This window comes from Myxocyprinus asiaticus, chromosome 15 (genome assembly GCF_019703515.2).
Source record: "Myxocyprinus asiaticus isolate MX2 ecotype Aquarium Trade chromosome 15, UBuf_Myxa_2, whole genome shotgun sequence".
Taxonomy (NCBI): Eukaryota; Metazoa; Chordata; class Actinopteri; order Cypriniformes; family Catostomidae; genus Myxocyprinus; species Myxocyprinus asiaticus.
Genome location: NC_059358.1, coordinates 19,751,575 through 19,779,529, shown reverse-complemented (window position 1 = coordinate 19,779,529; position 27,955 = coordinate 19,751,575). Strand labels below are relative to the sequence as shown.

Genomic DNA, 27,955 nt, shown 5'->3' with positions numbered 1-27,955 from the left:
GACATGCGTTCTTAAATGCATTCAAATTTAAACACAGATTCTTTACAAAAATCCTTATCCTGAAAGCTGCCCCTAGAAGACAGAGATGGCTCATTGTGGTGGATGTAGACGTGTTTCCTCCTCATCACATGCTACAATACTGCAGTCAGCAACACTGCATGCTTTGACTACTCGCATGCAAATTAGAGCCATCTGATTGGCCACAGGCCAGCTGTAAACAATACCTTTTTTTACACAGCTGTAGTATGAGCAAACTGATAGACTGTGTTTCCTTTTAAAAAGATCTCTACACAGGGGGGCCTGGGTAGCTCAGTGGTAAAGACGCTGGCTACCACCCCTGGAGTTCGCTAGTTCGAATCCCAGGGCATGCTTGAGTGACTCCAACCAGGTCTCCTAAGCAACCAAATTGGCCCAGTTGCTAGGGAGGGTAGTCACATGGGGTAACCTCCTCGTGATCGCCTTAATGTGGTTCGTTCTCGGTGGGGCACGTGGTGAGTTGAGCGTGGTTGCCGCAGTGGATGGCGTGAAGCCTCCACACACGCTATGTCTCCGTGGCAACATGCTCAACAAGCCATGTGATAAGATGCGCGGGTTGACAATCTCAGACGTAGAAGCAACTGGGATTCGTCCTCCGCCACCCGGACTGGGGCGAATCACTACGCGACCACGAGGACTTAGAATTGGGCTTTCCAAATTGGGAGAAAAAAGGGGAAAAATCCACAAAAAAAAGAAACAAAAAAAGAAAAAGATCTCTACACCCTATCTGGATTTCAGTATAGATTCCACTTTCCCAAGCACAATCCTGCACTCACAGTGATGTCTGATCCGGCCATGTTTTAAACGTTTTACCAATCTGTTTGCTCACACTGCCTCAGCCTCTGGAGAATGACTTGCAGGGAAATCTCCATGGACCAGCTCCATGATTTTTTTCCATCATTTTTTGTTCTATTTCTCTCCCTGGATTGCTTTTATGCACACTGAATGCTGGCTGCAAAAACAACTGCCTTTGTTTAAATTCAAACACATTTATTTATCAAAACAAAAAAGAAAAAAAAAGTTTGTTGTGGTCAAAGAGCTCATCTCTCTGAGTCTTCAGCATTCGATGACAATAGATAAAGTGTAAAGCTGACCAGCATTCAATGGAGGGAAATTAACATCCTGTGAAGAGGACAAAAATAGTAGAAATTTGAAGGTTAGTGGTTTTTAACTGGTGAGTCACAGATTTATTCTGATAAGTCTCCAAAAAGCAGGTGAAAAAACATTAGTTAGGATAGCAAAACAAATAGGCTTATCAACTTTTCTAAAATAAGCAATTTTGGTATTGTGTTGAATGTAAAATATGGATCCTGAAGCAAAACCAATTTGAGAAGCGCTGCTGTAGAGGAAGTGACCTCTCTCTTTTAGTCAGACTCTCATCTAGTTACCTGACACAGGATTTTTTCTTTTCTTTCCTGTCTCTCTCTCTCTCTCTCTCTCTCTCTCTCTAATTCTTTCTCTCCCTCTCACCAGCTTTACTATGTATCTGAATCTCAGTTGGCCTCTGGCAAACACAACACACCTGTCAATCATGCAGCACAAACACACACTTGGCACTACAGCAGTCAGTCACACACTCTCTCTCTCTCTCTCCCTTACTGTTTTTTCACTCAGGCTGGACCAGCAAGAGGCATTAATCCTTTATTATGGAGATGCTGTTTCTGGCTGTCCCCTCCATCCTGTCACATATACTCAGAAGGAGAGAGGACGGGCAAATAGGGGTGGGGGGTAGTAGAGAGACAGTGTGCAAGAAAAACACACACAACTTTTCCAGCACATGTGGTATGAGTTAACTGTGTGCGTGTGCATGTGTGTGTGTTTTAGGAGCTGTCTGTCCTCACGAGACCCCTACTGCATCTGGCTGAGCGTGGGGAACTGTGCCACAGTGGCGCCGGGACTGAAGTGAGTTTAACCTACAGCACTCAACCTTCTATTAGCCCTGCCACAGTAAACATCCCATAGAAGCATTTTTCAGTTCGTAACCATAAAGAGCCAGCACAGCTACTGAATTCTGTAAACAGGATTCCTATACAATCAACAGTTTGTTCTTCTAGAATGCAGCATTGTTAAAAGGTCCATTGGAGCTTAAGTTACTCTAAATATCTTAAAAACATCTGGTAAAAATCAGATGGCCATAAAACGTCTTATAATTTATCACCAAGCAGTTATAGAATTTTACAAGACATTATGCACAATGGCCTGGATGACTCCATAGATAACCTTAAAGTAGATTTATATTCAATTCATATAGCCATCCTGTTAAAACATTTTCAGAGTCTGTTAATTTAACCATGCTGTTAGATTTATACAGTAAATTTGTATAAACATCCTCTAATAAGAATTTTACAATAGATTCTGGAACACAGCCCATTAACTCTGTTGGCAATGACATCACTGTCACACAATTGACATCTGGTGCTTCAGACCAGAAATATGTGTGGATATTGATTTCATGTAAGTGATTTTTAAAGACAAACACAAGGATTTGTTTACAAGGACTAAAACATAACTTTTTTATTATTTACAAATATTTGTGTAAGCAACTTAAAGTTTACAATTGCTTTGCACATAGCACAGAGCCTACAAGCCTTGTAAACCTTAGGTTGGTTATTTAATTTATATATATATATATATATATATATATATATATATATATATATATATATACTCACTGGCCACTTTATTAGGTACACCTGTACATCTACTTATTCATGCGATTATTTAATCAGCCAATCGTGTGGCAGCAGTGTAATGTATAAAATAATACATATATGGGTCAGGAGCTTCAGTTAATGTTCACATTAACCATCAGAATGGGGAAAAATGTGATCTCAGTGATTTAGACCGTGGCATGATTGTTGGTGCCAGACGGGCTGGTTTGAGTATTTCTGTAACTGCTGATCTCCTGGGATTTTCACGCACAACAGTCTCTATAGTGTTAAAGAGAATGGTGCGAAAAATAAAAACAACCAGTGAGCGGCAGTTCTGCTGGCAAAAATGGCTTGTTGCGGTTCATGCAACACAACCAAAGGCTTTGCATGACCTGAAGGCATTTTGCCAAGACGAATGGGCAGCTATACCACCTGCAAGAATTTGGGGCCTCATAGACAACTATTACAAAAGACTGCATGCTGTCATTGATGCTAAAGGGGGCAATACTCATTATTAAGAACTAAGGGTATGCAGACTTTTGAACAGGGGTCATTTAATCTTTTTTCTTTGTTCCCATGTTTTGTTTTATGATTGTGCCATTCTGTTATAATCTACAGTTGAATATGAATCCCATAAGAAATAAAAGAAATGTGTTTTGCTTGCTTGCTCACTCATGTTTTCTTTAAAAATGGTACATACTGTATATTACCAATTCTCCAAGGGTATGCAAACTTTTGAGCACAACTGTGTGTGTAGATAGATATAGATATACTGTATATATATTGATGGGCTTTTTGTCTTTTATTATATAGGATAATAGAAAATAGATTGAAAATTAGAGGGAGAGATTAAAGGAATGAGAGTGGGACAGAATGTTGGCCAAAACTGAACCTACAGTGCATCTGGAAAGTATTCACAGCTCTTCACTTTTTCCACATTTTGTTATGTTACAGCCTTATTCCAAAATGGATTAAATTAATTATTTTCCTCAAAATTCTACAAACAATACCCCATAATGACAACGTGAAAGAAGTTTGTTTGAAATCTTTGCAAATTTATTAAAAAATAAAAAACGAAAAAAAAAAATCACATGTACATAAGTATTCACAGCCTTTGCTCAATAATTTGTTGAAGCACCTTTGGCACCAATTACAGCCTCAAGTCTTTTTGAGTATGATGCTACAAGCTTGGCACACCTATTTTTGGGCAGTTTCTCCCATTCCTCTTTGCAGGATCTCTCAAGGACATTCACAGAGTTGTCCCGGAGCCACTCCTTTGTTATCTTGGCTGTGTGCTTAGGGTCGTTGTCCTGTTGGAAGATGAACCTTCGCCCCAGTCTGAGGTCCAGAGCGCTCTGGAGCAGGTTTTCATCAAGGATGTCTCTGTACATTGCTGAATTCATCTTTCCCTCGATCCTGACCAGTTTTCCAGTTCCTGTCGCTGAAAAACATCCCCACAGCATGATGCTGCCACCACCATGCTTCACTGTAGGGATGGTATTGGCCAGGTGATGAGCAGTGCCTGGTTTCCTCCAGACATGACGCTTGCCATTCAGGCCAAAGAGTTCAATCTTTGTTTCTCATGGTCTGAGAGTCCTTCAGGTGCCTTTTGGCAAACTCCAGGCAGGCTGTCATGTGCCTTTTACTGAGGAGTGGCTTCCGTCTGGCCACTCTACCATACAGGCCTGATTGGTGGAGTGCTGCAGAGATGGTTGTTCTTCTGGAAGGTTCTCCTCTCTCCACAGAGAAATGCTGGAGCTCTGTCAGAGTGACCATCGGGTTCTTGGTCACCTCCCTGACTAAGGCCCTTCTCCCCCGATCGCTCAGTTTGACCATGCGGCCAGCTCTAGGAAGTGTAATGGTGGTTCCAAACTACTTCCATTTACGGATGATGGAGGCCACTGTGCTCACTGGGACCTTCAATGCTGCAGAAATGTTTCTGTACCCTTCCCCAGATCTGTGCCTCAATACAGTCCTGTCTCGGAGGTCTACAGACAATTCCTTGGACTTCATGGCTTGGTTTGTGCTCTGACATGCACTGTTAACTGTGGGACCTTATATAGACAGGTGTATGCCTTTCCAAATCATGTCCAATCAACTGAATTTACCACAGGTGGACTCCAATCAAGTTGTAGAAACATCTCAAGGATGATCAGTGGAAACATGATGCACCTGAGCTCAATTTTGATTGTCATGGCAAAGGCTGTGAATATTTACGTACATGTGATTTTTTTTTTTTTTCTTTTTTTTTTTTTAATAAATTTGCAAGGATTTCAAACAAACTTCTTTCACGTTGTCATTATGGGGTATTGTTTGTAGAATTTTGAGGAAAATAATGAATTTAAGGCTGTAACATAACAAAATGTGGAAAAAGTGAAGCGCTGTGAATACTTTCCGGATGGACTGTACGTACGTTGTCATGTACATGCTGATTTTTAAGGGATGGTTAACCCAAAAATTTAAAGTCTGTCATCATTTACTCACACTCAATTTGTTCCAAACCCATATGACTTTCTTCCGTCAAACACCAAAGGAAATGTTTGGCAGTATGTTAGTCTCAGTCACCATGCACATTCATTGCTTATTTTTTCATATGATGAATGTGAATTGAATGTGAATCTCTAACATCTCCTTTTGTATCCCACAGAAGAAAGTAAGTCATATCTTTGGAACAACATGAAATATAATGAACATATTCACTACCCACTGTGCCACTCTTGTAATAAATTCAGAGCTTGTAAACATTTATATGTCATGAGTTTATATATGAGTGAGTGAGTGTTGTTTACCATCTCGCCAGTTTTATTTATTTTATCTCAGCTGAATACATTTCATTTTATTGAAGGTCAGTAAATTGCATTTTCATGGCCTGGTCTTTTTAATAGCACTCTTTCTCTGTAGCTTGCTCACAGGGTTAAATTGCATTATTTTCTGGTCATAACTTTGGCAATAACCTCTGTTTGTGGCAGCTCATTGAGGCATAGTTATTCTATCCAAATATGAGTATTGATCTCTTTAAATGGAGATGGAGAGTTATTTCATTTTGAACTCATGATCACATTATTATGTATATAGCAGATTTCCAGACCGCTGTCAATGAAATGGACGGAACCTGCAAAGGGTACATATAAGTGTCCCAGAAGAGCTTTAGTTTACTCCAGCCTTCAATTATATGCTTCCATAGCAAAACTTATGTCACAGTCATTCGTCGTATCCTGTCAGATGCCTTAATGTGTTCTGTAATCATACAGTGCTTTAGAATTATTATAAAGGGCTCCATAATCTTGGCTAGAATGTAGAATCTTGGTTTTTATCATAGAAACCAAAAGTTACAGCACAGATACAAGCCAAGCATATTCCAACAGCTCTCAGCATCGATGTACACAACACCAGACACATTTTAGGTTGTAGTATTTCCACTGAAATGGGGAAATGGACCATTCTAAGAGCATCTGATGCATATATTTTACAAAAACAAAAAAATAGAAAATGGCAAGGTTTGCTGAACTTGCTGGTTCCAGTCTTATTGGCTAAGTTTTATAGAATTTTATGGAGTCAGGGTGCACATGTGAAGAAACAAACTAAATAAGTGCTTTAGGGCCATTCACATCAAACCCATATTGTGCTAAAAAAGCTGCTAATAGGGCAGAACGCAGGTGTCTCGAGATGCGTTTTAAACAGTTGAGGTTCTTTTTAACTTGAACCGATGTCTTAAAAAATGTGGTATTTTGTGATAAAACAGTAAAACGTGGTGCGACAGTCAAATTAAACTAGATACATTTTTCCCTCCGGGAAATTTCTTCGCTACAATAATTATTTGCAGGTGTTAAAGTATATACAATAAGTACAGTATAAAATGATCAATAAAGTAAGAAAGAATAAAATAACATAAAAAAAAATATAAAATGAAATTCACATTTTAAAAAAATGAAGTTGAAATAGGGGATAACTGTACAGAAGCTGCATATTGTCCTACATTGTAGCAGTGTACTGCCTATTTAAATGGTAATCAGCATCTAATGAAATACAGCTAGACTGAGAGGGTAAAATTTAAGAAACAAGGGGCAAAAGATGTACTACTGTAATACTTTGCATTCTCATTTTTAGAAGAGTTCTGCAGCTTGATTTGTGAAGTGTACTGCAGTAAAATGGGTTGGGGAATATGGAGAAAAATATGACTTTATTATCTTGTGGGAGATTTTCTCTCATTGTTCTACTTTTCCCCCAATCACTCTCTCCCAGGAATAATTTAATCTGCACACGATGAGAGAGAGTGTTTGTGTTAATGTGTGTGTGTGTGTGTGTGTGTTTGGTGGCCAATTCAGGTATAATGAAAAGTATGCGTCTCAAAGGCATATTGATGTTCAGATATTATGCACATGCAAGATCCCAATTTACCACTTTATGCAGGAGACTTTTTTTTATCTTGTCCTTCCATTTATCCTTCAATATGAGATGAAGTCATCCTTTCTCCTCTTTCTCTGTCACTCTCTCTTCACTCAGGTTAATGGAAATAAGGACTCTAAATCATGTTAGGTAGAGAGGGCTGATTCGCAGATTGATTGAATATGCGGGGCAGGGCAAGGCAGGTGCCTCGGCACGGCAGAAATGGGTTGCTGACATTATGTGACAAATTCTGTGTGTATGTATGCATGTGTTTTGCTATTAAAGGGGGAAAAATTCTGTCATAATTTATTCACCCTCATGTTTTTTCAAAACCTTCTTCTTTTTTTTAATGGAACACAAAATAAGTAATTTAGCAGAATGTTCAAGCTGCTATTTTCCATACAATGAAAGTGAATAGTGACTGGCTGTCAAGCACGATTAACAGTTTAAATTTAAATCTGTTCTTCACACAAAGCTATTGTATGGGTTTCTATATAGTGCTACTTTTACTATGCTTTTGTTTTGCTTTTTGAACCTTTTGGAACTTGTTGAGCCCTAGTTTCCATCCACATTCTGCTAGAACTCTCCTTTTCTGGTGCACAGTAGGAAGTTATACAGATTTGAAATTACATGAGGGTGAGAAAATGAATAAATGTTTTCATTTTTGGGTGAACTATTCCTTTAAGATAAATTTTTTTTTGTTTTGTTTTTTTTTTTTTTTGGAAGTCATTATGGTGCTTTACAGTAGACCAAACAAATCTCAATTCTACTCAAAAAGATCTCCAGAATCGAGACAGCCATAGATACTACTATTAGATTACTATTCTAGTAAACAAGTGATGTTCTTTGATAATAATGATTTTGGATGTTCAGGTACATGATCCCATGCTCCATTAGACCACATTCTCTGATTTAATCATGTCTCCATGGTAACACTGAGAGGAAGCAAAAACTGGCGGAACGTGTTGTGCGGCTGTGTGTGAGATGTGTCGCTCAGGTCCTTAGCAGTGAGCAACAGATATATATGCTCGGTTCTGTGATGCCAAGAGCAGCAGAACATTGCAGTCGCACAGAGCGATGTGTCACTGTGGTTACGCTGTTAGACTGCATGAGTCAGCAATGTCCCTCTCAGTAACCATATTCACTTAAAATTACAGTGCATCCGGAAAGTATTCACAGCACTTCACTTTTTCCACATTTTGTTATGTTACAGCCTTATTCCAAAATGGATTCAATTCATTATTTTCCTCAAAATTCTACAAACAATACCCCATAATTAAAATTTGAAAAAATTTTGTTTGAAATCTTTGCAAATTTATTAAAAATAAAAAACAAAAACAAAATCACATGTACATAAGTATTCACAGCCTTTGCTCAATACTTTGTTGAAGCACCTTTGGCACCAATTACAGCCTCAAGTCTCTTTGAGTATGATGCTACAAGCTTGGCACACCTATTTTTGGGAAGTTTCTCCCATTCTTCTTTGCAGGACCTTTCACGCTCCATCAGGTTGGATGGGGAGCGTTGGTGCACAGCAATTTTCAGATCTCTCCAGAGATGTTCAATCGGGTTCAAGTCTGGGCTCTGGCTGGGCCACTCAAGGACATTCACAGAGTTGTCCCGGAGCCACTCCTTTGTTATCTTGGCTGTGTGCTTAGGGTCGTTGTCCTGTTGGAAGATGAATCTTCGCCCCAGTCTGAGGTCCAGAGCAGGTTTTCATCAAGGATGTCTCTGTACATTGCTGAATTCATCTTTCCCTGGTTTCCTCCAGACATGACGCTTGCCATTCAGGCCAAAGAGTTCAATCTTTGTTTCTCATGGTCTGAGAGTCCTTCAGGTGCCTTTTGGCAAACTCCAGGCAGGCTGTCATGTGCCTTTTACTGAGGAGTGGCTTCCGTCTGGCCACTCTACCATACAGGCCTGATTGGTGGAGTGCTGCAGAGATGGTTGTTCTTCTGGAAGGTTCTCCTCTCTCCACAGAGAAATGCTGGAGCTCTGTCAGAGTGACCATCGGGTTATTGGTCACCTCCCTGACTAAGGCCCTTCTCCCCCGATCGCTCAGTTTGGCTGGGCGGCCAGCTCTAGGAAGCGTAATGGTGGTTGCAGACTTCTTCCATTTACGGATGATGGAGGCCACTGTGCTCATTGGGACCTTCAATGCTGCAGAAATGTTTCTGTACCCTTCCCCAGATCTGTGCCTCAATACAATCCTGTCTCGGAGGTCTACAGACAATTCTTTGGACTTCATGGCTTGGTTTGTGCTCTGACATGCACTGTTAACTGTGGGACCTTATATAGACAGGTGTGTGCCTTTCCAAATCATGTCCAATCAACTGAATTTACCACAGGTGGACTCCAATCAAGTTGTAGAAACATCTCAAGGATGATCAGTGGAAACATGATGCACCTGAGCTCAATTTTGATTGTCATGGCAAAGGCTGTGAATACTTATGTACATGTGATTTTCTTTCGTTTTTTATTTTTAATAAATTTGCAAAGATTTCAAACAAACTTCTTTCACATTGTCATTATGGGGTATTGTTTGTAGAATTTTGAGGAAAATAATGAATTTAATCCATTTTGGAATAAGGCTGTAACATAACAAAATGTGGAAAAAGTGAAGAGCTGTGAATACTTTCCGGATGCGCTGTATACTTAATGTGCTTTTGTGCCTAAATGCTCATTTCCTTTACGCAAAGGTTATTTCATCTGTGTCAAAGTGGATGGCTTTCTTATTTATTAATACTTGTGCACTTGAACAAAAGCCCCTGTTTCTCTATCCATTAATTTCACATGTGAGCATATTAATGGGATGTTTGCGTGTTAAATTCATGTGTTATTTTTTAGGAGCTCATGACAAAAACACTTTGTTTTACAGTGTTTACATATGTTACTAAAATCAATTAATAGTAAAAACTATAAAAATGTGTTTTTTACTATTGTGTATTTACCTTAAAAACAGTTACACATTATGTAGAGTATGCAGTTAGTTAATACTTGGTACCTAAGTAAATACATAGTAACACAGACACTGTAAAATAAAGTGTGACAAAAATAACATTTGAGGCTTCAGATTTACCGATGTGAAACAATGTCTTTGTGTGGACATTGGGAGCACATATGATTCAAAACCACACTAAAATCCCATACAATTAATGTAGCTTTTCCAAAAAAGTTGTTGTGTGGCTTTTAAGTCATGTGTATTAGCTTTGAGATCATCTATATGATAGTGTACTCCTAAAAGTTGACAAAATTAACATTTTAAATTTACAGTCTTTCTCCTCCGGGAAAACGGACCAAAAATCTTGATGACAGATATTAGTCCAATCAGGTTCTCTCTAGAATGAGTAGGTCCCTCACCTTATTACATGTAATGAAATCAATTTGCACTCATTCTTATTCTGAAGAGTATAACGATTTTTTAATAATTAAAACGAATAGTTGCAAACTTCAGTTCCAGCTATAATTGCCTATAAATGCTTATACTGTTGCATGTTTGAACATATTAATGTATGTATAAATACAAAATGAGTTTCCATGTGTTACTAAACACATAGCCACCGAAAACATGGCTGTCATGGTATAGAGGAAGAGTGTCCTTGTATGTCAAACACTTAAGCCTCAATCAGATTGTAACGTGTTATTTGCCTTTACAGTCACTCAAGGAGGCAACAACAGAGCACTGACAGCAAAACTAATTAGAGTGATAATTCAAAGAGAAATACACAAAGGAATGATTGTCACTTCCTTGTCCTCTATCTCACTCCCTCTCCTGCTCACGCTCTCTTGTGTCTTTCTTCCTCTTTTCTGTCGCTCTCACTCTCTGTCTCTGTCACAGGTTTGGATTTGAACAGTATGTGGAGAGTGGATATCTTCAGTACCCAGACAACTGTCATGGTGCGTTCCAGACAGTCCGCAGTGACTTGCTACCAGACATTATAACTCATCCAGACCATAACTACAGTCCTACATATTCTTGCTACAACTCCACCTCTGGTCTGGCTGCTGTGAAGTTGTAGAATTAGAGAACCTTGTGTATATTCGTGGGTTGAAGAATTCTACAATTGCAAAATCCTTTCTTTTTGAGAAAGAAATTAAAGCAATAAGCATGTTATTATTAAGCAATAAGGTGTGAGAAGCTGTGCAATATTGTGAATATAGTCACAGCTAAAGGGCATTGTTAGGCACAACATGCTGTATAGCCCATTCAGCCTTGACTATATTCACAATATAGCACAACCTCAAGTCTTTATTGCATGTATAAAATGGTTAGTACATTAAAAATATTGAGGACACACATTTTCATAAAAACAATGCACAATTTTACAAGCAAATTAATTTAGATTTAAACCAGAAGTACTAAACAGTGATATGTTGAACAGTTTTTCCAAGCCATAGCTGTTATTATATAATTTAGCGAAGGTAGAATACTGTATTGACCAATCAGCTTCCAAGACTGAAGCTATCATTTTATAATGAAGCCATGAGGTATGGTGAATACAGTTGCAGACAAAGGGCATTGTTAGGCATGACGCATAGTGCTTGCAGCCTCTGTAGCCATGACTATAAGTATATATACAGGGTTGGGAGGGTTACTTTTGAAATGTATTCCACTACAGATTACAGAATACATGCTGTAAAATGTAATTTGTAACATATTCCGTTAGATTACTCAAGATCAGTAATGTATTCTAAATACTTTGGATTACTTCTTCAGCACTGGTAGATTTTTTCACTTGTTTGGACTATAAAAACTCTGCCAGTACAGTAAGACAAAATACACGTTAAAAATACATTCTCTAAAAAAACCTAAATATATTATGCAGTGTTGTTTCTAAAACAAGATAAATCAAATTGATCTTGTTTTAAGGATTTTTAGATATTTTTACAGGAAAACAATAAAAAAAAATTATTATAAAAAATATGATTTTTGTCCTAATATCAAAGGTCTTACTAGAAAAAAAGAAATTATGATCCAACATGAATTTTCTTGATAAAAGAAATATGATCATGTCTGGTAACATGTGCATGTAAAATGGCTAGCGATAGCATTTTAGCTTAGCGTAAAGCATCCTGGTTACTTTCGTAACCTCCGTTCCCTGATGAAGGGAACGAGACGTTGTGTCGATGTAGTAACACTAGGGGTCACTCTTGGGAGCCCCAAACACCTCTGCTTTTGAAAAAAGGCCAATTGGAATTGGCGAGTGGAATTTGCATGCCACTCCCCCGGACATACGGGTATAAAAGGAGCTGGTATGCAACCACTCATTCAGGTTTTGTGCTGAGTAGCCGAGACAAGGTCCCGGCCATTTCAGCAGGTAGTTCAGTGTTGTGGTAAGAGGGACACAACATCTCGTTCCCTCCATCAGGGAACGGAGGTTACAAAAGTAACCAAGACGTTCCCTATCTGTCACTCACACGACGTTGTGTCGATGTAGTGACACTAGGGGTCCCTATACAAAACGCCACAACTAGCTGAACTGTGTTACGTGGACTGGCGGTGCGAGATGGGCAGACCGCTGTGTGCCTCGTAGCCAGCGCGTCAGGCCGTCTCGTAACCACGGCGCGCCTGGAGACCTGTTCTAGGGGAACCCCTTCAGCCCAAGGGCTGAAGAAGCGGCGACAGATCGGCGCAATGACCACGCGACGTGTCCCGTGGCACCATGCCCATCTCGGGACTCAAGTCTGAAGCCAGTGCTGAAACGGTCTCATATGCATCAACCCGAGTGGTGTGGCCACCGCTGAGGATGCCATATGCCCCAGGAGCCTCTGAAGTTTCAGTGGAACTACTGTCTTCTGTCTGAACACCTTCAGACAGTTCAGCACCGACTGTGCACGCTCGTTCGTGAGGCGCGCTGTCATCGAGACTGAGTTCGAGAAAAAAGATGCTCTGAACCGGGGAGAGCTTGCTCTTTTCCCAGTTGACCCAAAGCCCCAGTCAGCTGAGGTGCATGAGCACCAGGTCCCTGTGCGCACACAATACATCCCGAGAGTGAGCTAGGATTAGCCAGTCATCAAGATAATTCAGGATGTGGATGCCCACTTCCCTTAGCGGGGCAAGGGCTGCCTCTATGACCTTTGTGATGATGCGAGGGGACAAGGACAGGCCAAAGGGGAGGACCTTGTACTGGTACGCCTGGCCCTCAAAAGCAAACCACAGGAAGGGTCTGTGTTGAGGTAAGACAGAGACATAGAAGTACGCGTCCTTCAGGTCTACCACCGCAAACAAATCTTGATGCCGGATGCTTGCTAAAATGCGTTTTTGCGTCAGCATCTGTGCAAGGCCCGGTTCAGTACTCGCAGGTCCAAGATTGGCCGCAACCCGCCGCCTTTCTTCGGTACGATGAAGCAGGGACTGTAAAACCCCTTTTTCATCTTGGCTGGAGGGACAGGCTCTATCGCACCCTTTCGTAGAAGGGTAGCGATCTCCGCGCGCAAGATAGCAGCATTCTCGCCCTTCACCGAGGTGAAGCGGACGCCGCTGAACCTGGGCGGGCGCCTGGCAAACTGAATCGCGTAGCTGAGTCGGACGGTCCGGGTCAGCTATCGCGATGGGTTGGAAAGCGCGTGCCACGTGTCCAAACTCCGGGCAAGGGTGACCAAGGGGATAATCATGTCGGACGTACCAGCGGGTGGGGCCTCGCGGAGGCGCCATGTCGAGGGGGCTCGAACCCCGTGGCCGTGCTGAGTCCAGAGACATCGAAACACTTACCTGGCTCCTGACGCCCACCATAAGATTGGTCAAGGAGGGGGGAGGAGGAACATCATCCCCACAGTCCATCGGAACCAACCCGGTGTGGGCATGTTTGTGCCACAGCTGGGCGCGCAGGGGCGGGGGGGTCCGCCGCTGGAGTGCCAAACCTGCCAAAATGGGATGGTGGATGGCGGCACCTGACATGTGACCCAGAGAACAAGGAACCCACTCTTTTGTTGAAGTTTTGGGTACCGCAGCCTCTTGGACATGCGGCAAAAAATGAAACAAAATATTCTCCTCCCGGCCCTCCACCAGAGGATGGAGTAGTCTGTCTACCAGCTCCGTAGAAGCGGGTCCCCTCATCCCTGGGTCGCCCGTCTCAGGGGCGCTTCGAAGCCTTCCTAGGGTTCTTGGCGGCCGGCCGTGAGACGGGTGGCATCTGCTTCCTGTGGTGGGCTCCACGCCGGGGCCGGGCCGCGGGGGTGGGCAGCGGTGGAGCCGGTGCTGTTGCTGCAGGAGGACGCCCTTGGCAATGAGCAGACAGGGTGCGGGGTCTTGAGCCGCGCCGGTGTTGAATGGCCTCTGTCTGCTGCTTCACCGCCGAGAACTGCTGGGCAAAGTCCTCGATGGTGTCGCCGAACAGGCCAACCTGGGAGATGGGGGCGTCAAGGAACCGTGCCTTGTCAGCCTTTCTCATGTCGACCAGGTTGAGCCAAAGGTGGCGTTCCTGGACCACCAGGGTGGACATCACCTGCCCGAGAGACCGCACCGTGACCTTCATCGCACGGAGAGCGAGGTTAGTCGCCGAGCGCAGTTCCTGCATCAATCCCGGGTCAGAACTACCCTCGTGCAGCTCTTTTAGCACCTTGGCTTGGTGTACCTGCAGGAGAGCCATGGCATGCAGGGTGGAGGTGGCTTGTCCAGCGGCACCATAGGCCTTTGCCATCAGAGACTATGTAAACCTACAGGCCCTGGACGGGAGCTTTGGGCGCCCGCGCCAGGTGGTAGCGCTCTGCGGGCAAAAGTGCACCGCAAGCGCCTTATACACCTGGGGGATCACCGAATACCCCTTGGCCGCCCCACCATCAAGGGTAGTGAGAGCGGGGGAGCTGAAAGATCGGGACCAGGTAGTAAAAAGTGCCCCCCATGATCTTGTCAGCTCCTCATGCACTTCCGGGAAGAAAGGAACCGGGGCGGGGCGCGGCTGTGAGCAGCGCTCTGGGCCCAGGAACCAATCATCGAGCCGTGAGGGTTCAGGGGAGAGTGGAGGGTTCCACTCTAGCCCGACGCTCGCGGCTGTCCAGGAAAGCATGTCCGTCATCTCCACGTCGGCCTGAGACTGGGCGACCACACCTGAAGGGGGAAGCCCAGCCGAAGCCTCTGTGTCAGAGTGGATGAGCCCGCTCTCCTATGCTGTGCTCGATAGCTCATCGTCTTTCCGGGCCCAGAATAAGAGGTCAAACTCTCCCTGAGATGAGCCAGCAGTCTCATCCGAGAGCCCGACCAGGGCAAGCGAGCGTGCTGAGGAATAGGAGGTCCGTGGGGGGTTACCCGGCGGAGGTGGTCCCATTGGAGTCCTCAAATCGCCCCCAGTGCTAATCGACGCGGCCTCATACCGTAGGTAGAAGGACCGTGGCGGGGAGCCACTGGGGTGGCTTGCTTTCTTGCGAAGGCAAGCCGCGACCGCAACGTTGCCATGGTCATGTCCTCGCAATGAGGACAAGACCCATCCACGAACGAAGTCTCCGCGTGGGCAGTGCCCAGACACGTAAGACAGCGATCATGGCCGTCAGAAGCGGAGAGATAACAACCGCAACCAGGAATAACACACAAACGGAAAGACATCTTTAAAAAGACGTTCTGTGTGTGCAGCTCTTTTAGAATCGAAAATATACTCTTTTTAGAATATACTCTTTTTGTTGTTCTGCTGAAGCACCCAGGGGCATTCTCTGCACTCCACGGGTGCAGAGGGGGAGAAGCCGCTGAAATACGCCGTAAAATACAGCAGTTTGAGGTGATTGGTAGGGAGAATTTAATTCAGTGCACTGAGTGGTTGCATACCAGCTCCTTTTATTCCCGTATGTCCGGGGGAGTGGCATGCAAATTCCACTCTGCAATTCCCATTGGCCTTTTTTCAAAAGAAGAGGTGTTTGGCTCCCAAGTTTGACCCCTAGTGTCACTACATCGACACAACGTCGAGTGAGTGACAGATAGGGAACTGAAAATTTACACAAGGTTTATTTCTATTTCTTCTGCTCCAAACTTACTTCAAACTTACTTCTCTGTCACATCATAAGAAAGTGTTTCACCTCTGTTCAAATGCACTTTGGATCACATCATTTATGTATAAATGTTTTCCATCTGAAAGTACTAAATATTAAATGAAACAAATGACAATAAAATGCAAAATAATCTCTTCAGTAATCAAAATACTCTTTGAATGTAACTATTCTAATTAACAATGATTTAAATTGTAACTGTAGTGGAATACAGTTACTTATATTTTAAATACGTAAACCTGTTACATGTATTCTGTTATTCCCCAACCCTATATATATATATATATATATATACAGTTGTGCTCAGAAGTTTGCATACCCTGGCAGAAATTGTGAAATTTTGGCATTGATTTTGAAAATATGACTGATCATGCAAAAAGGAGCACAATACGATGATACCTGAACAAAAATGAGCTGCATGGTCGAGTTGCCAGAAAGAAGCCAATGCCACAAAAAAGCCTGGTTACAATATGCCCGACAACACCTTGACACATCTCACAGCTTCTGGAACACTGTAATTTGGAGTGACAAGACCAAAATAGAGCTTCATGGTCAAAACCATAAGTGCTATGTTTGGAGAGGGGTCAACAAGTATTGTGCTCCTTGAAACAACCACACCGTCTTTTTCCAAAGCAGCCTGTATTTCTCCTGAGGTTACCTGTGGGTTTTTCTTTGTATCACGAACAATACTTCTGGCAGAAATCTTTCTTGGTCTACCTGACCTTGGCTTGGTATCAAGAGATCCCCGAATTTTCCACTTCTGAATAAGTGATTGAACAGTACTGACTGGCATTTTCAAGGCTTTGGATATCTTTTTATATCCTTTTCCATCTTTATAAAGTTCCATTACCTTGTTACGCAGGTCTTTTGACAGTTTTTTTCTGCTCCCCATGGCTCAGTATCTAGCCTGGTCAGTGCATCCACATGAGAGCTAACAAACTCATTGACTATTTATACACAGACACTAGTTGCAATTTAAAAAAACACAGGTGTGGGAAATTAACCTTTAATTGCCATTTAAACCTGTGTGTGTCACCTTGTGTGTCTGTAACAAGGCCAAACATTCAAGGGTATGTAAACTTTTGATCAGGGCCATTTGGGTGATTTCTGTTATCATTATGATTTAAAAAGGAGCCAAACAACTATGTGATAATTAATGGCTTCATATTATCACTATCCTTAAATAAAAGGCATTTTTTTTGCATGATCAGTCATATTTTCAAAATCAATGCCAAAATTTCACAATTTCTGCCAGGGTATGCAAACTTTTGAGCACAACTGTATAATATATATATATATATATATATATATATATATATATATATATATATATTTATTTATTTATTTCAGTAAAATTCCATCCGTCCACTAACCCATGATGTGTAAACTAAGATTAATGATTGTCCTCTATGCGTGCTGCGCAGTAATAAACAGTACACAATATCTAGAAGAGCAGGTGTTTAGTGTCAAAGCTGTTATTATATTGTGTCTTTTAGCACAGCTGGTAAACTGGTACACTGTATTAACCAATCAGCATTTAGGTCTATACATTCTATAAAACACCTTAGCCATGGTAAAATCACTGTAACGGATGGCCTTGAGTGGCTTAGCAATATGAGCAGCTGCAGCAATATGATACCCATAAGATGCCCATTAAACAATTGTTTAGAGAATTTATTGAGAGTAGTGTCAGAAATTAAAGGGGGCTCAGGGCAAAAATGCCACCAAAAATTACAAAAATGCCTTAATATTCAAAATATCGGGGCAAACAAATGCCCTTGTAATGAATTGTTTTTTTGTTTGTTTTTTATAGTATTTTTTTTTTATAGTTCTTGTTATACATTATATGGAGTTGATGTTGATTTAATTCTGATGGTAAGAAGTAAAAAAAAAAAATGTATCTTGATATTTTGTATTAATTGATTAAATTGACATATTTTACATACACAGGTGAGAAACAGTTTGTTTTTATATGGTTAGAAATAAGATGCCCTCATAAAGGTAAAATGCACCTGAAAAACAAATCCAGGGGCATATATTGCCCCTTAATGTAAAAGTTTATTTCTGACACTGATTAAGAATAATAATCACAATAATATAGTGTAATATAGATTATTGCCCTATCAGTTGTTTGTTTGTGGTGTTTTAATAGTTTGTGCTTTCATGCTTTCTTGATCTTATTCCTCTTTGTCTTGTTTATCTAGATGTCATGGCCACGACTCGCAAGCAGAACCCTGCAGTGGACTCTGCGTATGGTCAGTGCACAAATTTAGTCTCATGTGCTTTTAATTCAGTCATTTAACTCGCCTTAGTAAACAGTCTTACTTGCATCCATATTCATAATTATTTTCATTTAATTTACCTTTCAGTTCAGAGTAGAAATGTCATGGCCAGCCATTTAATTCTGGGTTTTGGAATGTCCAATTGCAAGCATTTTTTACATTCTGTCGCTGGTTTCTCGGTGTTAATATTACAGCATTTCAGCATATTATAGCATATTATAGTTTCTTGCCTTTCTTAAACACACACACACACACACACACGCACACATCAATCTGTCATTCTCTGACCTCTGAGTCAAACATACAACAATTCTTTGAGAGGCATATGCATCCCAGATCAATAACGTTCATTAAATGACCAGCAGTGAGGGTGCAGATCTGGACCGCTGAGCTCAAAGCACTTTGAGCAAGAGCTTTGGAGGAACAAATGAAATTTACAATCTGACAAATTAATTTTCTCACTGTGCGGATGTGTGATAGTATGCCTGTGTGTGTGTGTGTAGTGTGTGTGTGTGTGTGTGTGTGTGAAAGAAAATGACTTGAGTGATTGAACATACTTGTGTGTGTTAAAGGGAGTATGTGTGAAAGACAGGGAGAGTGTGTGCATGTGTGTGGTTCAGGTTTTGCCTATAAATGTCCCCACAAGGATAGTAAAACCTGAAATCACCTACATTGTGGGGACAGACAACAAGGTTTCTGTTAGGGTATAATAAAACATTAACAAAGGATAACAACATTACAAGGCAATGGAAAGTCTCCACCATGATAGAAAAATGTGTTTGAGGGAGAAAGAGAATATTGAAGTTTTTGGTGGACACCGTTACATTTCAGATAGTCATGAGCTAATACTAGCTGACAGCTGACCTGTGTGTGCATTTGTGTGGTGTGTGAACATCCCTGGGTGGTTTTGTCTGGTCTTGCTTCTGAAGCATGCGAGGGGAAACAGAGTGATCCAGGCCTGGGCATAATGCTATTGCACTGCACATAATATACTCTGAATTAGACACACACATACAGATCCCCTCCTCTAGGGATCATAGAACAATATCCAGTGTCCGCTCATAATCCTTGCATTACCATCTGGATTAGTCACATGAGGTTATTAGCACAGATGAGGTTTAGTAAACAATATGATGTCCAATCACCTGCTTTATTATATTCTAATCTTTTACTAATGAATCTGTGCCACTGTTTTCTTAGCTAAAATACAGCTGCTTACAGAACAAAAATATCTCCCAGACAGCCTCCAATCTGTCTATCAGCAAATTAGTAAGAGGTTATTAATTCACTGGTGACTGCCAAATGTGTTGAGGAAGGAAGGGAGGAAGGAAGGAAGGAAGGAGAGATGAAAAAAGAAGGAAGATAGAAGGAAAGATTGGGAGGGAGGAAGGATAGGAAAGGAAGGAAGGTAAGAGAGACACCAATAAAGATGTAATGAAGCATAGTGAGAGAAGGAAGTCAGTAAGAAAGGAGAGAGAGAGAGAGAGAGAGAGAGGTGTTTATCATGGCATAAGTCTGTAGTGTTGTTTACCCTCTCCTATAGAAGGAGAAATGGTACAGGTGTGTAGGATGCTGGATGATGTGTCTCTTTGCTCCTCGCTGTCTGTGTGGGGTTTGTATGGTGTGAAAGAGCACACAGTTTGTGCCCAGATTCAATGAGCTTCCCTACTGATTAATTCAGTTTGTGAATCCACCAGTGTTCCTCTCCAAACCACTGAAAATGACACAGCAGCATACCTTCCCTCACGCTTTCTCACCTCACACTGAGACAAAACCTCCCACGGCACTGTGGCATAGTAAGTAGGACTCTACCTGAATTCAAGAGGAGTTATTACATCCTCAGAACTCTACTGTGATAAAGACATCCCATAGTGAAGGCCAGACAAAAATGTCCACAATGCACCACTGTTTTCCAACAGCTCTTTTCTTCTGGGACCCTTTACATAGAAAGGAAATGGAATGATAATAAAAGCATCTGCTGTGCCAGCTCTCAGCGCCCCTGTTGGGTAGGCACTGTGTGGCACAGATGGCAAGATGACTGGCTTTATTTAGAGGTGGACAGAAAGAAGATGGGGTTTGCACTGGTGCTGATGAGTACTGTAAGCCGCTACATTAAGCATTTGTCCAGGGATAGAACTCTTCACAGCAGCCTGAGCTCAAGGACGGGGAAGGGAAAGGAAGAGAAGGAAGGGAACTGTTTCAAGGTCATTGGTAATTAAAGTTGCCTAGAAAGGGAAAGAGCTAAATCTTTGTATCGGTCTTACAAGGATAACCTCAAAGTCTGTGGTCTGCAAGTGTGTTTAGGATCAGCACTTTGTGAGGAACAGATGGAAAAAAATGGAAGAGAGGGGGAAAGTGTTCAAAAAGAAGCTTTGACTTCACTTTCTGAGGATTAGCTTAGTTTTGAACCTTTGCTTGCCTCTGATCAAAAACTACACATCCAGGGACTGTCATAGAAACACTGGCACAACAGAGCAAAAGAAAAACCAAAGCCTGTTTAGAAATCAGAGTTGCGAGTGCTATTGAACTTATACAAAACAAATAAACCATAAGCTTGAGGATATTGCTGTGTTAAAATTACTAGGGGTGTAAATCGGATGTTTCATCACGATATGATCTTATATCGATTCTCTTGGCCTGCGATCCGATATTTGCAGATACTTCAAAGTCTGCCGCGATAGGATTTTGATTTGATTCAGGGCACTGTGAATCAAATTCCGATATACAGGTGCATCTCAATAAATTAGAATGTCGTGGAAAAGTTCATTTATTTCAGTAATTCAACTCAAATTGTGAAACTCATGTATTAAATAAATTCAATGCACACAGACTGAAGTAGTTTAAGTCTGTGGTTCTTTTAATTGTGATGATTTTGGCTCACATTTAACAAAAACCCACCAATTCACTATCTCAAAAAATTAGAATATGGTGACATCCCAATCAGCTAATCAACTCAAAACACCTGCAAAGGTTTCCTGAGCCTTCAAAATGGTCTCTCAGTTTGGTTCACTAGGCTACACAATCATGGGGAAGACTGCTGATCTGACAGTTGTCCAGACGACAATCATTGACACCCTTCACAAGGAGGGTAAACCACAAACATTCATTGCCAAAGAAGCTGGCTGTTCACAGAGTGCTGTATTCAAGCATGTTAACAGAAAGTTGAGTGGAAGGGAAAAGTGTGGAAGAAAAAGATGCACAACCAACCGAGAGAACCACAGCCTTATGAGAATTGTCAAGCAAAATCGATTCAAGAATTTGGGTGAACTTCACAAGGAATGGACTGACACACAGACGTGTCAAGGAATTTGGCTACAGTTGTCGTATTCCTCTTGTTAAGCCACTCCTGAACCACAGACAACGTCAGAGGCGTCTTACCTGGGCTAAGGAGAAGAAGAACTGGACTGTTGCCCAGTGGTCCAAAGTCCTCTTTTCAGATGAGAGCAAGTTTTGTATTTCATTTGGAAACCAAGGTCCTAGAGTCTGGAGGAAGGGTGGAGAAGCTCATAGCCCAAGTTGCTTGAAGTCCAGTGTTAAGTTTCCACAGTCTGTGATGATTTGGGGTGCAGTGTCATCTGCTGGTGTTGGTCCATTGTGTTTTTTGAAAACCAAAGTCACTGCACCCATTTACCAAGAAATTTTGGAGCACTTCATGCTTCCTTCTGCTGACCAGCTTTTTAAAGATGCTGATTTCATTTTCCAGCAGGATTTGGCACCTGCCCACACTGCCAAAAGCACCAAAAGTTGGTTAAATGACCATGGTGTTGGTGTGCTTGACTGGCCAGCAAACTCACCAGACCTGAACCCCATAGAGAATCTATGGGGTATTGTCAAGAGGATAATGAGAAACAAGAGACCAAAAAATGCAGATGAGCTGAAGGCCACTGTCAAAGAAACCTGGGCTTCCATACCACCTCAGCAGTGCCACAAACTGATCACCTCCATGCCACGCCGAATTGAGGCAGTAATTAAAGCAAAAGGAGCCCCTACCAAGTATTGAGTACATATACAGTAAATGAACATACTTTCCAGAAGGCCAACAATTCACTAAAAATGTTTTTTTTTATTGGTCTTATGATGTATTCTAATTTTTTGAGATAGTGAATTGGTGGGTTTTTGTTAAATGTGAGCCAAAATCATCACAATTAAAAGAACCAAAGACTTAAACTACTTCAGTCTGTGTGCGCTGAATTTATTTAATACATGAGTTTCACAATTTGAGTTGAATTACTGAAATAAATGAACTTTTCCATGACATTCTAATTTATTGAGATGCACCTGTATATTCCGATATTTTGTGCCTGTTTTACACAATGAATTTTTTTTTTTTTTTTTTTTGCCCTCAAATGCAACCAAAATATAATTTGAATATTTGATTGAGCTCTCAGAAAAGTGCAAATTTAGTATCCACATTGGGACATCCACAACAAAATAAGGGACTTCAGAAATAAAAAATTATACAGATAATAATATTAAAAATAACGTCACACACAAGTGATCATCAATCTTTTGATTACAGCTTATTTTTCAGTTTAATCCAATTCAAAGTACTTACATACCCATGACTTGCTTCCAGCTATCCATGCTATCCGTGGTTCTCTTGGCCACAACTTCCACAGTTATAATGAAAATTCTGTTACAGTTAACTGGGATAAATGTTAGTAAGGGTGTTGATGTGTAGATGTGTAAAGTCTTATAACTGATGCTGGAGCTGAGCAGGTGATTTCACTTTACCTCATTAGTGCTGTTCAGAATGTTGGCATTGTCAAGATGTTTCATATGATGGTTGAACTGCTCCATGGTACGTTTAAATAGCAAATTCTCATGTAAAATTCAAATGGGTCGCATGCACAATGATATCGATGGAAGCCCGAATTAATCGTGCATGTGAGCTGCTCTGCGTTTGACACGAGAGCTCACATTTTAAGGAGTGCCCGGTTGACGTGCTCGCACTGATCCTGTCACTGGTCTGGAGCTCGCGTTTCGTGGAAAGCCCGGTTGACGCACACGCACGGATAGCAGAGCGTAATTTGGCTTCACAGACCCTGCGCACATCCTTGTCCCACATGAAAAGCGTATTTAGCGCTCATAAAGTGAAATTAATGAAATAAGGTTGCTTCATCGCCTGATGGAAATACGTAAGGATGTGGCTGACATGAGAGTATTAAAATAAAGGTGCATCTTAAAAAAAAATGTCTATATATCGATATTTAGGCGTTGTATCGATAACACTGGATTGTTGGTTATTGGATCGATGGATCGTTACACCCCTAAAAATTACGTGTTCACACTACTGTGGAGGAGGGTCATTTTCTTGATTTTCTCCTGTGGTGATAAAATGAGCAAGATTCAACAGCCACTCAAACTTGATGTATTTCAAATGAAAAGGTATTCCATTATTTTATAAAAAATAATGTTTTGCGTAAGTTGTAGCTATATATTATATTATGCGAAGGACTATTTTATCTACATTTACTATGATAAATATATATTATTTATATATATATATATATATATATATATATATATATATATATATATATACAGGGTTGGGGAGCAACGGAATACATGTAACGGGATTACGTATTTAAAATACAAAATATAAGTAACTGTATTCCACTACAGTTACAATTTAAATCATTGGTATTTAGAATACAGTTACATTCAAAAAGTATTTTGATTACTGAAGAGATTATTTAGCATTTTATTGTCATTTGTTTCATTTAATATTTAGTCCTTTCAGATGGAAACATTTAAACATAAATTGTGATCCAAAGTGCATTTGAACAGAGGTGAAACACTTTCTTATGATGTGACAGAGAAGTAAGTTTGAAGTAAGTTTGGAGCAGAAGAAATACAAATAAACATTGTGTAAATTGTCAGCTTTATGCTAAGCTAAAATGCTATTTGTGGCCATTTTACATACACGTTACCAGGCACGATCATATTTTTTATTAATGAAAATTCACGTTAGATCATAATTTCTTTTTTTTCTAGAAAGACCTTTGATATTAGGGCAAAAATCATATTCTTGATAATAATTTGTATTGTTTTCCTTTAAAAAAAAGATCTAAAAATCCTTAAAACAAGATCCATTTGATTTATCTTGTTTTAGAAACAACACTGCATAAGATAATTAGGTTTTTCAGAGAATGTATTTTTAACGTGTATTTACTGGGAGAGTTTTTATAGTCAAAACAAGTGAAAAAAACAGTGCTGAAGAAGTAATCCAAAGTATTTAGAATACATTACATTACTGACCTTGAGTAATCTAATGGAATATGTTACAAATTACATTTTACAGCATGTATTCTGTAATCTGTAGTGGAATACATTTCAAAAGTAACCCTCCCAACTCTATATATATATATATATAATGAATTCACATGGATATTTTGTCTGGATATTTTTATTTTATAGCATTGTACAAAGGTATTCTGCTGTAATGATTTATATTGAATTGAATTGGTCTGTTTGCATTGTTGTTTTCCTGATTTAAAAAGCATATTATGGATAAGGATCTGATTGGTAACTTTGTTGCCCCCTTCCAATACAACCACAGGAAAGACCTCACCCACAAGCGCCACCACAACCAATCAGGGGCCAGCTCTGCCTAAAGTCAAAGGTGTCTCTGAGACAGGTACCCACCCCGAGGAGGGGAGACGGGGAGGGCAGGGTTCTCCTGACTTGGAGCCAGTCAGTGTGGAGATGGAGGGTAAGGGGGCGAGGAGAGGCTCTTGGCCCATCGTCTGTTCTCTAGATTCCCATTTTCCCGAGATGAAACTCTTCTAGTGCTTTATTGGATTCCACTGTGTGACCCCACAGCTGCAAACACACAACACAGCACAAAATACTACATGAAGTATTCAAAGATTGCGCACACACACACACACACACACACACACACACACACACACACACATACACACACACCAACTTTCAAAAATAAAAATTCATATGTTTAAAAAAAAAAAAAATAAACTTTCAGGTGTTTGCTATTCAGCAATGATTGCAATTGACCGTCCATGCTTTTCCTTCAAGATAAACAGAAAAAGAATTCTGCAGTGCTCAGTTGTTTTATTACATTTACGTCTGCCCTATATCTCAAAAGGTACTTTGTCTGGTTTCCACTTATGTGTCCCTGGCTGAAGTTCAGTAGAATGCAGCAAAATGATCATAAATCCTGTGGCTGCCACTATGATGTTCCACTCAGCCTATAATGAGAAGCACCAGCAGTCGATAAATAAGCAGAGGACTCCAGGCCTACAGGCAGACACAGCCTGATAGAAACTTCCCGTGTGCAATCTATTCAGCCACTCAGTCAAGAGCAGTCGCACACTCTGCAATCAAACGACCCGCAGAAACGAGAGGTGCAGTGGTTTAATGAAAGAGTCACAACAAACCTTATCTCTCCCTCCCTTTCTCTCTTTTCTTTCTCTTCAACTCTCTTCTCATCCATATCTCTATCCCTCTGTTGTTGTGGCTCTTAGTGAAGAGATAAGAGGTCATGTGTTAATACTCATACTCAAAGCCTTTAGAGAGCTGATGATTTGTTTTTGCACACCCTGCTAGTATTTGGTATCCTGTAGTCATACTTTAGCATTTAGAAAGTGCACCATACTCAGAGTAATACAACTGAAGTTTAAGTTAAAAGTTTTATTGGTCAGATTCACAACAACAATATACTGCAGATAATAATATGTGTTATGAATAAGCCATTACTGCTTTAATGTAGTGACCTGCCCCTAAAGGCTAGAGCGTACTTTGTTTTTCCGCTCGCCAGTAAGTCTCGTGGCCTTTCGAAGTACACAGATGATGCATTCAGCGCATGCGCACTACTTACTGATTTGCTAAATCAATTACTAAATTAATTACTAAATCAGACCATCCAACATTGGTTGAAAACACGAAAACTAAAGTCATTTTCTTTTGGATTTCTTTTTAGTTTTAGCTTGTGTAGTAGTGCATATTTATAGCTTCAGTTTAGTTTTTGTTGTTTATCAATAATGATAACGCGCTGATTCAATAAAAATTTTAATTGCCTGCGTTACAATTACTTGAGCTCATATATAGCTGATAATGCCATTTACTAATGATTCAAACTTTAGCTTTATTCACAACCTGCGTCATTATGGTTCATTTAAATAAGCATGGGCTGTTAATCGTGCAATTAATTCTATTCCTATTTCCTTAGGTACTGTAGCATTCAGTTCAGCATCCGTGGTTGATTCTCTCCCTATAAAAAGTAAGCGATAATGTCTGCCAAAACAAAACCTCTATTTGTTCTGAGGTGGCAGCTACCGAGTCAACACTGCTCGTTAATGTTATTTTAAACACACCTTCTCGCAGGTCATTCATGCTCAAATTAAGTGGAATGATGGCAGGACCTCTGGCCCCCAGATAATTTGCGTGAGCGTCGGGAGGATGGACAGCTATGAGGGGGTGGAGGACTCTGAAACTCATTAAAACACAGTGGAAGATGACCTGACGATGAACTCCAGCTGAACTTCAGCCCGGAGACGCATTCGGTCCTGCAGAGAGGCTATTAATACCTCGGTAGAAAGAGAAACAGAGAGGGATAAGGAGGTTTAGAGAGGGATGGAGACAGTGGAAAAACATTGAGGAGGTGTCAGCAAGGGATGGAGACAGGTTGGCTATGTTCACGCAGCTGAAGATTATGGCTGTCAGTCATGTTATAGAGTGCTAAATGCTTATACACACACACACACAGTTATGCTCAAAAGTTTGCATACCCTGTCAGAAATTGTGAAATTTTGGCATTGATTTTGAAAATATGACTGATCATGCAAAAAAAAAAAATCTTTTATTTAAGGATAGTGATCATATGAAGCCATTTATTATCACATAGTTGTTTGGCTCCTTTTTAAATCATAATGATAACAGAAATCACCCAAATGGCCCTGATCAAAAGTTTGACACACACAGGTTTAAATGGCAATTAAAGGTTAATTTCCCACACCTGTGGCTTTTTAAATTGCAATTAGTGTCTGTGTATAAATAGTCAATGAGTTTGTTAGCTCTCATGTGGATGCACTGAGCACGCTAGATACTGAGCCATGGGGAGCAGAAAAGAACTGTCAAAAGACCTGCCTAACAAGGTAATGGAACTTTATAAAGATGGAAAAGGATATAAAAAGATATCCAAAGCCTTGAAAATGCCAGTCAGTACTGTTCAATCACTTATTCAGAAGTGGAAAATTCGGGGATCTCTTGATACCAAGCCAAGGTCAGGTAGACCAAGAAAGATTTCAGCCACAACTGCCAGAAGAATTGTTCAGGATACAAAGTTTTGCAGTTTTTTTTTTTTTTTGCATGATGAGTCATATTTTCTAAATCAATGCCAAAATTTCACAATTTCTGCCAGGGTATGCAAACTTTTGAGCAAAACTGTGTGTGTGTGTGTGTGTATGTGTGTGTGTATATATATATATATATATATATATATATATATATATATATATGTATTTCTTTTACTTATTTTGTCTGGGCACAATCTAAATGCTGCAATCCAAAAAGAAGAATAGAAGCTATTTAAGCTATTGCGAACATAGAAAAGTTGATTGATTCTGGTCATTCGTTCATAAAGACAGTTTTTGAGCCATTCCT

At 40.6% G+C, this 27,955-nt stretch overlaps 1 protein-coding gene across 7 annotated transcripts in view; it reads left to right on the top strand.

Moving 5' to 3' along the window:
- The window catches only part of LOC127452596 (semaphorin-6D-like), a 206,965-nt gene that overhangs the window by 157,558 nt on the left and 21,452 nt on the right, over positions 1-27,955 (top strand). For 4 of the 7 annotated variants that reach the window (XM_051718187.1, XM_051718181.1, XM_051718180.1 and 1 more), the window contains 4 exons: positions 1,861-1,938; positions 10,912-10,970; positions 18,251-18,301; positions 24,891-25,043. In XM_051718187.1, coding sequence (XP_051574147.1) covers positions 1,861-1,938; positions 10,912-10,970; positions 18,251-18,301; positions 24,891-25,043 — 341 coding nt within the window. The remainder of the gene's footprint in view (positions 1-1,860; positions 1,939-10,911; positions 10,971-18,250; positions 18,302-24,890; positions 25,044-27,955) is intronic. The other 3 variants (XM_051718184.1, XM_051718182.1, XM_051718185.1) reach the window with 3 other exon arrangements.